Consider the following 11,046-nt stretch of genomic DNA (forward strand, 5'->3'; position numbering starts at 1 on the left):
CGTGCCACTCGAAACATTGCATGCGACCCATTGCCTCTTTGCTGGAACATGCTCAATGTTCTTTGTAGCAGACTTCCCACGTTTAACACAGAATTTCACATTGGTTCCTATTCTTCTCCATGACAAAATTTCAGGCTACCACATGCACATCATCACAAATTTCACAACTTGCAAAGTAAACACAGTGATGTCACTCAGCATACTGCCTCATGAAAGGTCACTGTTAGCTCTCACTGCACGCACAATTGCGTGCTGCCATCTGTTGGCATGCTATGGAACTAGTCTGGGGACTTTTTGATACTACGTTGTATACATAAAAATTATGAATAAAAACATTTAAAATGCAATGTTGATCTTTAATACTTGGTGGTTACTTCTGATCAAGCCAGTGGAACATCCACTGTGCCAGCTAATAATAATAATAATAATAATAATAATTTGAAATATTAATTTGTTGCAGTTTAATGTTCGATCAACATCATTGGTACGATGTCCACATTGTCGGCGAGTGTAAGTACTCAGTTTATCTATCTATCTATACATACATGTGTGTGTATATATATATACACACATGCAACTCTGAATTGTCAATACCATAGTAAAGAGTTTGTCTTAGAATTAATATTTGTACACAAGTGTATGGGATACTCAACCACTCATATGCTAATTTGATGAGCAGGTATTTTAGTTGATCAAATAACTGAACCTTTGTTATTGAATGACAATCATCTTATTTATTGTCATTTAAGTTTGTACACTCTACTGCAACACAACACCCTACCTTCATCATAATACAGTATTCTACACTATACCGCAATGCAGTGCTGTACTGCAACATACTACAGGATCCTGCCTACATCATAATACAGCAAAGCTACAATATATGGTGGACTCCCTTGTTACTTTGACGAATGAGGCTTCTGCAAATCACAGTTTCTGGTGCTGGCATTTTGGTTTCCTGAACAACCTGTGTGATGACCATTATTAAAATGAGCAAGCTGGCAGAATTGTTAGCCGACTGGACAAGATGCTTAATGGCATTTTGTCTGTCTGCCTTCAGTTCAAATGCTGCTGAGATTGACATCTGCCTTCAGCATAGATGAAATTAAGTACCAGTTGAGTACAGAGTGAGGTTGATGCAATCAATTATCCCCCCTTCCCCCAAATTTCAGGCCTTGTGCCTATAGTAGAAAGGATTATTGTAGCAGGTATGGCTTGTGCAGAACCAGTCCCACTGGCTTGCCTTTCAGACTTGTATAGGTCTATTGCAACAAGTGTTTTGAGCCTAGTAGTTATCAGGAGGTGGGATCTGAATAGAGTTACCTTCTCTTAGATGAGCAGCTGTAGAGCTGAAGGGTCTCATCTCTCCTGGGTCCACTGGGGCGTTTACGAGAGACCTTTTTTACAGAGGCAATTTCTTTATCATCATGCTAATTAACCCATATCGGTGTCCTGACAAGTTCTGCTACTCTGGGTCAGTTTAGCCCTAGGAATAATACATACACTATTGCAGTACAGTTCTTTTTTCTACTGAATTTCCTCTCCTTTTCAATGGTTTCTGATCTTCCCATGTGTTTCTGTAATCTTTCAGTTCAGCAGTTGGACCTTCGTATGTGCGGAAAAAAGCAATTGTTTATACAGCGTTAGGTGTAATTCTCTTGGGAACTGCCATAGTACTGACAGTAAGGAATCCTTATTTTCTCTCTTCTGTATTAGAATCATTTACCATTCCAAACAATGTTTGTTGTTTTCCCTTTTACAGATTTCTATTTCACTGTTCAAAACTTGATTTCAGAAAATTTCTGAGACAAGTCCCTGTTAATTAAATTGTATTTCGTTTTTGGATTTGGTTTTTAAGATTCTTGATTCACATTCAAACTAGTGTGTCAAAAAGTAGTTTTTTTTTTTTTTTTGTTGTGTCCAGGAGAGATTCATTATGCCAATAACATGTATGTGCTTGTCAGCATAATGAAACTTTCAATTTACAACTAAACCAAATCATAATTTGATTTTGAGAGCCATTCCTGAAACTGATCTGGAGCAGGGAGGGCATGTCGTTGAAGAGGCCACAAATGATGACAAAAGAACTTTGGTAAAAACACTTGATTAGCTGAATGATTAATTGAACAATCGATTAGTTGATTGTTATTTGTCAACTGGTTAGTTATTTAACCAAAGAAATGAATTAGAACTAGTGTATGTGTGTGTGTTATTGGCATTATGACCCTCCCCAGATACGACTAATTCTGTTTCAACACACACATTCACATCAAGGATCTTGCAAACCAAATACAGAAACAAAATATTCCACATTAAAATTTATCTACTTAATTGCTTCATCTTTAGAAACAAGAATTTTTCTTTTAATATTGATATTTACACTGTTTCATCTCGTTCATTCCTTGATTATTCTTGGGTTTGTTTCATTCCTGGATGAATACATAATTCTAGACTGGACTTGAACATGGTTAAGGAACCGAAATTCCTAGTTAGAGTCCTGTCTGTTACTTTATGCACATCCAGAAAAGAAAACACCTGTTAATGATTACAAATTGAAACTAGATATCAGTACAAATATTAAATCATCTTTGATTATTTCTAATGGTGAGGTTAATTGAAATGAAAGATTGTCTTTAGTGTGTGTTTGTAAAAGAGTCAGTTGTCTCTATCCTTGTGTGTGTATAAAGGGCCTTCTTTAGTTAGTCTTTCCAGGACTGTTTGTGTGTGATTGTAAATGGCCAGATGCCTGTATTCTTTAATACTCTTCTCTTGCAGGTGATGACTTACCAGCTTGCTATGAAAAACAAAGGAATATATGCTGCCTGGGCAGGTGAGTAAAAGAGAATTTCCTGCTAGTTTCAGTTGGTAACTAAAACACATTTGGTTTTAATAATGTAAATCTAAGAACAAAGATATTAGAACAACTCACAAATTAGCCATATATATATATATATATATATATATATATACACACATACATACATACATACACACACACACCGTCTCCTTTGATTCAATCCTTAACCATGACAGTTCTTCAGGCTTATACTCCCATTATATAAACTACCATAGAAAACATATAAAACTCCATATTTGCCGCATCTAACTCCACACACACCACGTGCATGCACACAAACACAGTCGCACACGCATGCGCACACACACACTTCCTAACATGCATGTGCAGTCACACATGCATGCACAGTCACTCACTGTCACACACACATATGCACATGCGTGTGTACACACATGTACAGTTATACACACACACATACTGGACAAATCTCTTCCCAAAACTATCCGCGTCCACTCTTCCAGGTTCACTGCATTGCAAACCCATGTGCCAAGTGGGAAAGTGTCTTGGGTCATTTTAATCCCACAAAGCCCCCATCCCTGACAATGTTCCCCACTTCCATTGCCTGCAAATGATGCACTCCAGAGCCATCCCATTTTCCTCAGCAAACACATCAGTCTCCTTTCATTCCTCTTACCCTGTCTGTCTGTCTGTCTCTCAAGACATTATCATCATTTAATGTGCTCGTTTCCATACTTAAATAGGTTAGATGGAATTTATTGATGCAGATTTTCAATTGCCAGATGCCTCGCCTGTCTCCAAACAAGGTGATATTTTCCCCACAGAAGGCTGGATATAAACAAACTTACATGTAGGATTGTGACACTTGTTTACAGCCACCATGTGATGTCACAACAAAGGTACACACACACACACACACACACCTATTTATGATAGGTTTCTTCCAGTTTGTCTGCCAAATCCTCTCACAAGATTTTGGTTGGCCAGAGGCTATAATAGAAGACACTTGATGCCGTGCAGTGGGACTGAAGCTGAGATTATATGGTTAAAAATCCAGCTTTGTAACCACACAGCCATTATGCTATATAAAATTGTTGTTAACACCAAGTCAAGGTCTACAACCAATCATAGAGGGCCATAACTCCAAATAAAAACTGACTTTGATTGCAACAACTTGTCTTAACCTATGGCAGCAAAGAAAAGGGAACTTGAGGCAGATGACAATGATCTGCTTGAGTCAGAAATGAGTGCAAAGGAACCTTTTTTTTTCTCTTTCTTTTTATTTACCTCTGGAGGATTGGAAATTTTTCAATGGCTAAAATCAAGAAGCTCTACTGATGCTCTCTTTATAGTTTGGCAACTGCAGGAGAAGTACTTAGCAAAAAAGTAAACCACTGTACTTTGTATCCATTGATCTAAGAAAGCCTTTGACTGGGCGGTGAAAACCGTGAAAACAGCCTACACATGGTAACATACAATGAGCTTCCTTCAGTTTCTACCTACCAAATTCACTCAAGGCTTTGCTTGGCCCAGCGTTACAGTAGGAGTCATTTACCCAAGGTGGCTATGCAATGGGACTGAACCTGAAACCATGTTGTTGAGAGGTAAACTTCTTAACCACACAGCCATGCTTGCACCTATTTGTGTGTGTGTGTGTGTACATACAGACATTTTCCTTTGTGTACTTGCAATCCTGTTCTGTTTATAAAACAGAAGAAAACATGAATCACGCAAGTCCAGAGCCAACTCCTTCCCTTCACTCCCAGCAGATCACCAGTGCCTGACCTACAGCAGAACCATCCAAGCACACATCGAACTGATTGGCAGAGCTGGACGCACAATGCCCTGTTGTCTTCTCCCATGTGATATCCCTAGTCACTGTCGACGACAAACTAATAATACACACGCACATAAAAAGCACCATCCGAACGTGGCTGATGCCAGCGCCGCCTTGGCTGGCTTCCGTGCCGGTGGCACGTTAAAAGCTCCAACCGATCGTGGCCGATGCCGGACCCCCTGGCACCTGTGCAGGTGGCACGTAAAAAGCACCCACTACACTTGCGGAGTGGTTGGCGTTAGGAAGGGCATCCAGCTGTAGAAACTCTGCCAGATCAGACTGGAGCCTGGTGCAGCCCCTGGCTTCCCAGACCCCGGTCGAACCGTCCAACCCGTGCTAGCGCGGAAAACGGACGTTAAATGATGATGATGATGTATATATACATGTATGCACACACATACATATATACGTGTGTATGGATGAGGACAGCTGTATAAAGAAGTGCCAAGCTCTAATTGTGGAAGGTACCTGTGGGAGGGGGTTGTCCCAGGAAGGTATGGGACGAAGTGGTGAGAAAGGATCTTTGGATGTTGGGCCTCACTGAGAAAACGACAAGGGACTGGGAGGTGTGGTGATTTGCTGTACTTGATGAGACATGTCAATCTAAGTAAAATCGCTGTCTTCCACAAAAACAGGGTTGTCCTTTTGGGTGTCAGTGCTGTGTAAACGCACCCTTGCCAGTGGCACATAAAAAGTACCTGACACGCTGTTCACCCAGCACACTCTGTAAAATGGTTGACATCAGGAGGGGCATCCAGCCATAGAAACCATGTCACAACAGACAGTTGGAGCCTAAACGCTTCCCTTCTAGCCAGCTCCATCTCAAACCATCCAACCCATGCCAGCATGGAAAACAGACATTAAACTATGATGATGCACACACACAAACACATATGTATATGCACACACACAAACACATACATACATATATGCACACACACATGCATACAAATACATTGTTTTAATTTTTTTGTATTGTTTTTTCAGTGGCGTTTATCTTGACGGCTCTTTTCTTGCTGCGAGCTCTGTGTTTAGGAACCATGAAAGTCAGCCATATCCGACGCCCTGTGTAGGAACCAACAGTCAACCGTTCTTCAGCTCTGCCACTCTCAGATGTGTCTGCTATCATTTAACTTGTTTGCACAGCAACAAATATATGATATAAAAAAATATCCATACATATACATATATGTATGTTTAACAACAAAAAACAACTTTCAAAGAAGTCGAAGAAAAAACAAAATAATTGAGCTTTCAGTTTGATGATAAAATTATTGCTGACGGCGACAAAAAAACCCCAACAACAACAACAAGAAGAAGGAATGGTTCATCTTTTTTTTTTTCTTTCTTTCTTTTTGTTTTAACATGATTTGGATACTAAAAAGGACATTTCTTTTCAGTTGCTGAGCCAGACATCAGCCAAGGACCACATTATACGTTATGTAGCTGTCGGCTTGTTTCAGATGCTTTACCATCTTTCAGTGATTTAGGAGTCTGGGACAGGTGTGGTGGAGTAGGTGTTTTCCTTTCCCATTTACACAAAAGGTAGTCACTCTGTCTGTCTGTCTGTCTCTGTCTCTTTCTTTTCCTCTGTCTCCCAGTATATTACATTCTTCGTTGCTACTGGTCTTCTCTTCTTCATCTGACACCAACCTAGACCTAGAATAATCTGTTAAAGAGGCACAAACACAATTCTTTAAAGTTCAGGTGGACTTAGTCATTCATTCATTCCACTGGGAAGAACTTGCCTGTTTGTCGTTGTTTCTTGTACTCCCACCTACAGACTAATTTGACTTAGTATCTGCTCCAACTCTATTAATGGTACATGCTTTATATATACTTCAACATTGGTGAAGTTCTCCCCACCCTCTTTTATTATATATTAAGCCTTTCCTTTCTCTCTATCTCTGTCTCTCTTGATCCTGTGCTGACTCAGTAACTTCAAAGTTTGGAAACTAAAATTATTGGTTTATTTATTCCCCACCCACCCCATGAGTAATTTAATCTTGTTAATTGTTGAAGTGATTTTAAAAGTTACTAGGAGTCAATAACAATAAAAAAAAAAATATGAGGAAAAATTTAGATAACATTAAAATTCTAAACATTTCTATGGAAGCTTTTAATTTTTTTAGTTTGTGAAATTTAATTAAAATGAATCAAATCTATAAATTGATCTTTTTTTTTTTTTCTCCCTTGCTTTCATGTGAGATTGTCTTTGGAACAAATTGTTGGTAGCCATTCCAGCTCTTTGAAGTTTTTCTATTACACTTGATTAGATTTGATTGCCGATATTGTTTCTTAGTTTGCTGGAAACTGAGAGACAAGCTTCTTTTTTTCCTCAATTATTATCTTCTATGTAGAAAACATTATCTTTTGTCTTTTGAAGACAATAGCTGTTTCATCTCCCTTATACATACATTACACACACACACACGTAAAATGTTATGCAACGCTGATCCACAGTTATTGGCTACCTAAGGTTATACAGTAGAAATGCTCCTGCTACTGGATATATATTCTCTCTCTCCTCCCTCGGTTTTATAGTCTTGTGAACTAATTCCCTAATAAAGAAGGGTAGCAGGTGATATAACAGACTAAAAGGATTAAACACCTATATTTAATCCATTATCCTATTTTATACATTGATTTGTAGGGCACTGGGTTTAACCACCAATATTTACTAATATTTAGCATCGTTGTCCCTCTGCTTTATTATACACCAATTTCAAAATCAGTGTTGAATTAGCTGTTCATCCTAGGATCATTTAAAATTAGCTGTAATATGTTGTGGGGATAGGATATCATCCTGTATACTTCTCTGATAAAACATAGTCCTGCATTTAGGAATAAAGTGAGGGCGGTAGTGGTGGGGGGGGGCAGTATTTGTTTTGTTTTTGTTGTTGAGTTTTTATATTTGTTTTTCCAATAAATTACTAATTGCCACCTCACCCCACTCCTCTGTGGAATTGAAATGGAAAGTTTATTATTTCTAAAGTTTAATGTTGTAGCTAAATTTTACTACTAATGATACTTAGTAAAATGTTGCCTCAAACAGTTGTTAGGCCACAAAGAGGGACCAAAGCAAAAAATCTATCACATTTCACTAATTTAATGTAGGAGTCAGGGAGAGAAGTGAAGGAGTTAGGGTAGTTGAGGCGCTGTTTGATTATTATTTGTGTTGTATCTTAGTTTTGTTTTTTGTTTTTTTAACCACTAGTTACTACAATTGGGCTGTCAGATAAATTTGTTCCTTTCATTTCCTGCTTGGCATTCCATCGTCATATGTCTGGAAAGAGACTGAATTTATTCAAACTTCAAAACTGATAAACGAAAGTTGTAGAAGAATAAAGTTACAAAAAGACCCTTAAATCTCTGATAAAAATAGTTTTCATGTTACTTCAAATAACATTGGAAAGAATTAAAATAGATGGAGAAGCAATTCAAAAAATGAACAAATTTATGACAACTCAATGTTATTATTATTATTATTATTATTATTTGAAGGTGGCAAGCTGGCAGAATCGTTAACACTCTGGACAGAATGCTTTGTGTTTCGCCCATCTCTTCATTCTGAGTTCAAATTCTGCCGAGGTTAACTTTGCCTTTCATTCTTTCAGGGTTGATAAATTAAGTACCAGTGAAACACTGGGGTCAATGTCATTGACTTAATCCCCACCCCAAGCTACCCTTGTGGCAAAAATTTGAAATCATTATTACTCTAAACTTTTCAAACTTTGTGATATTTAATTTAAGGAATTTAATGCAAGCCTCCAATCTTGTCTGGTATTATTAATATTTTTTGTGTAAGGTAGCGAGCTGGCAGAATTGTTAGCACGCTGGGCAGAATGCTTAGTTGCATTTCGTCTGTTTTTACGTTCTGAGTTCAAATTCCACTAAGGCCAACTTTGCCTCTCAACCTTTCAGGGTCGATAAAATATGTACCAGTTGAGTACTGGGGTTGATGTAATTGATTTAACCCCTTTTTCTGAAATTACTGGCCTTGTGCCAAAATCCAATACCATTATTATTTTGTGTGTGTGTTTTTTTTCTCTCTCTCTCTCTCTCTCCTCTGGTTTCTCTAAAAGATGAATTCCAAATCAGTGGCTCCAAATCATTATGTTGTCTTTCCTTCTCTTTTTTTCTCTCTCTCTCCCTAACTCTCTCTCTTTTTATTCTCTTTTCTTTCTCTTCTCACAATCATTAACTTCAGTTCTGCATTGTCATAAATCTGTGATAACTCTAAATATTTGCATTGACGCAAATGAACTCTTAATAATGTTTGCTACACAACTGAAGTAGTGCTTACTTCTTCTACCGGCTTGTTTTATATATATATATATATATATATATATATATATATATATATATATATATACACATATATATATGAAAAAGTGTGTGTGTATATGAGAGAAAGGGGGCTCTGAAGTGCCCCCCTTCCCCTGCCTCCTATATATATATTATATATATATATATATATACACATATATATATATGAAAAAGTGTGTGTGTATATGAGAGAAAGGGGGCTCTGAAGTGCCCCCCTTCCCCTGCCTCCTATATATATATATATATATATCTATAGGAAGAAGTGACTCCTTCTTCCTATATATATATATATTTATATAAAAAGTCAGTTGTGTGGTGTTTCTGCTGTCTCTACACACCATCTTTGAGGCAGTGTTGGAATAAATATATATATTAAAAAAAAAATTTGAAAATAAATATATTGTAATAAATACAATTCATAATAAAGAACAACTCAAATAAAAAAGATATTTAAAAAAAAAAATGTCTTTGTTTGGAATACAAACAGAATCTTTAATTGTCTGTCTATTCATTCATTAAACATATCTTAATTAATTTTGTCTTTATCTTTTTTTAATTTTTTAAAAATATTTTCTGAATGTTTCCGTTGATAAAGTCCAATGTAAAATGTTATTTGTGGTTTTTTGTTTTAAACTTTTGGTATAAATATTTTTCAGAATCTAAGACAAATCTCTAAGAATTATTCTATTTTGCTGTCTGTCTGCCTACGGCTGTTCTGCTACAATTGCTTGGCCATGACAAATTCAATATGATTGCAACACTTTTTATTAAACTCTAGCTGTGTGCTTCACAAGTTTCCTTTCTAGCCATGCATGCCTCTGCGTGCATGTGTGTGTATCAATGCAATCCAGGGTCTGAGTGTACAAAGTTTGTAAGCTTTAAGCAACAAGTGGCTAGTACAGAGAACAAAAGTGAACGATATGATAAAATAATTTGACATTGTAAGTTACACACTTTTTCTCTCTCTATTGGAATTACAAAGCATTTCAATAAGTTGTTTCTGTACAACTCACCGTTAGCAATTAATACTGCTAAAAATGCCAACGAAATCTAAATTTTAAGGGAGTGGAGCAGATATGTAAGCTTTATATGTAGCTTTGAAGCATTTCATGTCATTATGTTCTAAGTTCAAATTCCACTGAGCTCAGTTTTTGCCTTTCATCTTTTTGGGGGGTTTGATAAAATAAGTACCAGTTGAACACTAGGGTCATGTAATTGCTGAAATTGCTGGCCTTGTGCCAAAATTTGAAACCAATTTGTTACACAAAGTAAAATCTCTCTGTGGTCAATAACAACCATGGGATACCCCTAGAAGGTTCCCCTCCAGAACACGTGTCAAGGCAAGGTTATTTATAGAAGACCAGCAGTTGTTCATGCATACCAGCCTCTCCTCTCCCCACCACTGATACTGTCTAAGGGAATGGCCAAGGCAGCTTGGCATTAGTGATGTCACAGCTCATTTCTACAGCTGTGTGAACTGGAGCAACATGAAATAGTGTCTTGCTCAAGAACACAATACACAGCCTGGCCTGGGAATTGAACTTACTATGTCATGATTGTGAGCCCGATGCTCTAAGCACTAAGCTATGTGCCTTCACTTATGTAATTATTACAACTATACATCAATAGAAATGAGTCATGCCTCTATACCCATGTAGTAAACTTCTTTAGTAGAGGAGAATAAACAGTGCCAAGGTCAAGTTGTTTAACACCTGGTTTTCCCCCTGAATATGACAGCAAGTCATGGGAAACCTGCTCTTTGCAGGAAACATAAGCTTTATATGTTTCATAGGAGTTGTTTGTTTTGAAAACGTCTGAAACAGTAGCTTGCTTAACAGGACAGGCATGCACTCCATGTTTACTTCAATACCTAAGAGATGTCATTCACACAAAAGATCTGCTGTGCTGTCACTTGGGATCTGTGTTGAGAGATCAAAAAGCCCCTGCGCTTGTGATACAAAGTTGTGTGTGAATGTGACTTGAAAGTGATTGACCTTGACCTTGTTGCTTGTAAAGCAGTCACAGACCACAGGACTTTATAGGGACAACAAATGTCATGAGCATT

At 37.4% G+C, this 11,046-nt stretch overlaps 1 protein-coding gene and 1 long non-coding RNA gene across 2 annotated transcripts in view; both read left to right on the plus strand.

The window, feature by feature from the left end:
• Window positions 1-6,016, plus strand: part of LOC115220847 (type 1 phosphatidylinositol 4,5-bisphosphate 4-phosphatase) — a 59,954-nt gene extending 53,938 nt beyond the window's left edge. Inside the window, exons 5-8 of the mRNA XM_029791026.2 lie at window positions 461-510; window positions 1,592-1,682; window positions 2,776-2,830; window positions 5,640-6,016. Coding sequence (XP_029646886.1) covers window positions 461-510; window positions 1,592-1,682; window positions 2,776-2,830; window positions 5,640-5,725 — 282 coding nt within the window. The 3' untranslated portion in view covers window positions 5,726-6,016. The remainder of the gene's footprint in view (window positions 1-460; window positions 511-1,591; window positions 1,683-2,775; window positions 2,831-5,639) is intronic.
• Window positions 6,017-8,588: 2,572 nt separating this feature from the next.
• On the plus strand, window positions 8,589-9,515 carry LOC118766686. Its single transcript, XR_005002606.1, has 2 exons — window positions 8,589-9,046; window positions 9,286-9,515. It is a non-coding gene; the product is annotated as an uncharacterized LOC118766686 (long non-coding RNA).
• The last annotated feature ends 1,531 nt before the right edge of the window (window positions 9,516-11,046 follow it).

The sequence above is a fragment of the Octopus sinensis genome, linkage group LG17 (assembly GCF_006345805.1).
Source record: "Octopus sinensis linkage group LG17, ASM634580v1, whole genome shotgun sequence".
Classification (NCBI taxonomy): domain Eukaryota; kingdom Metazoa; phylum Mollusca; class Cephalopoda; order Octopoda; family Octopodidae; genus Octopus; species Octopus sinensis.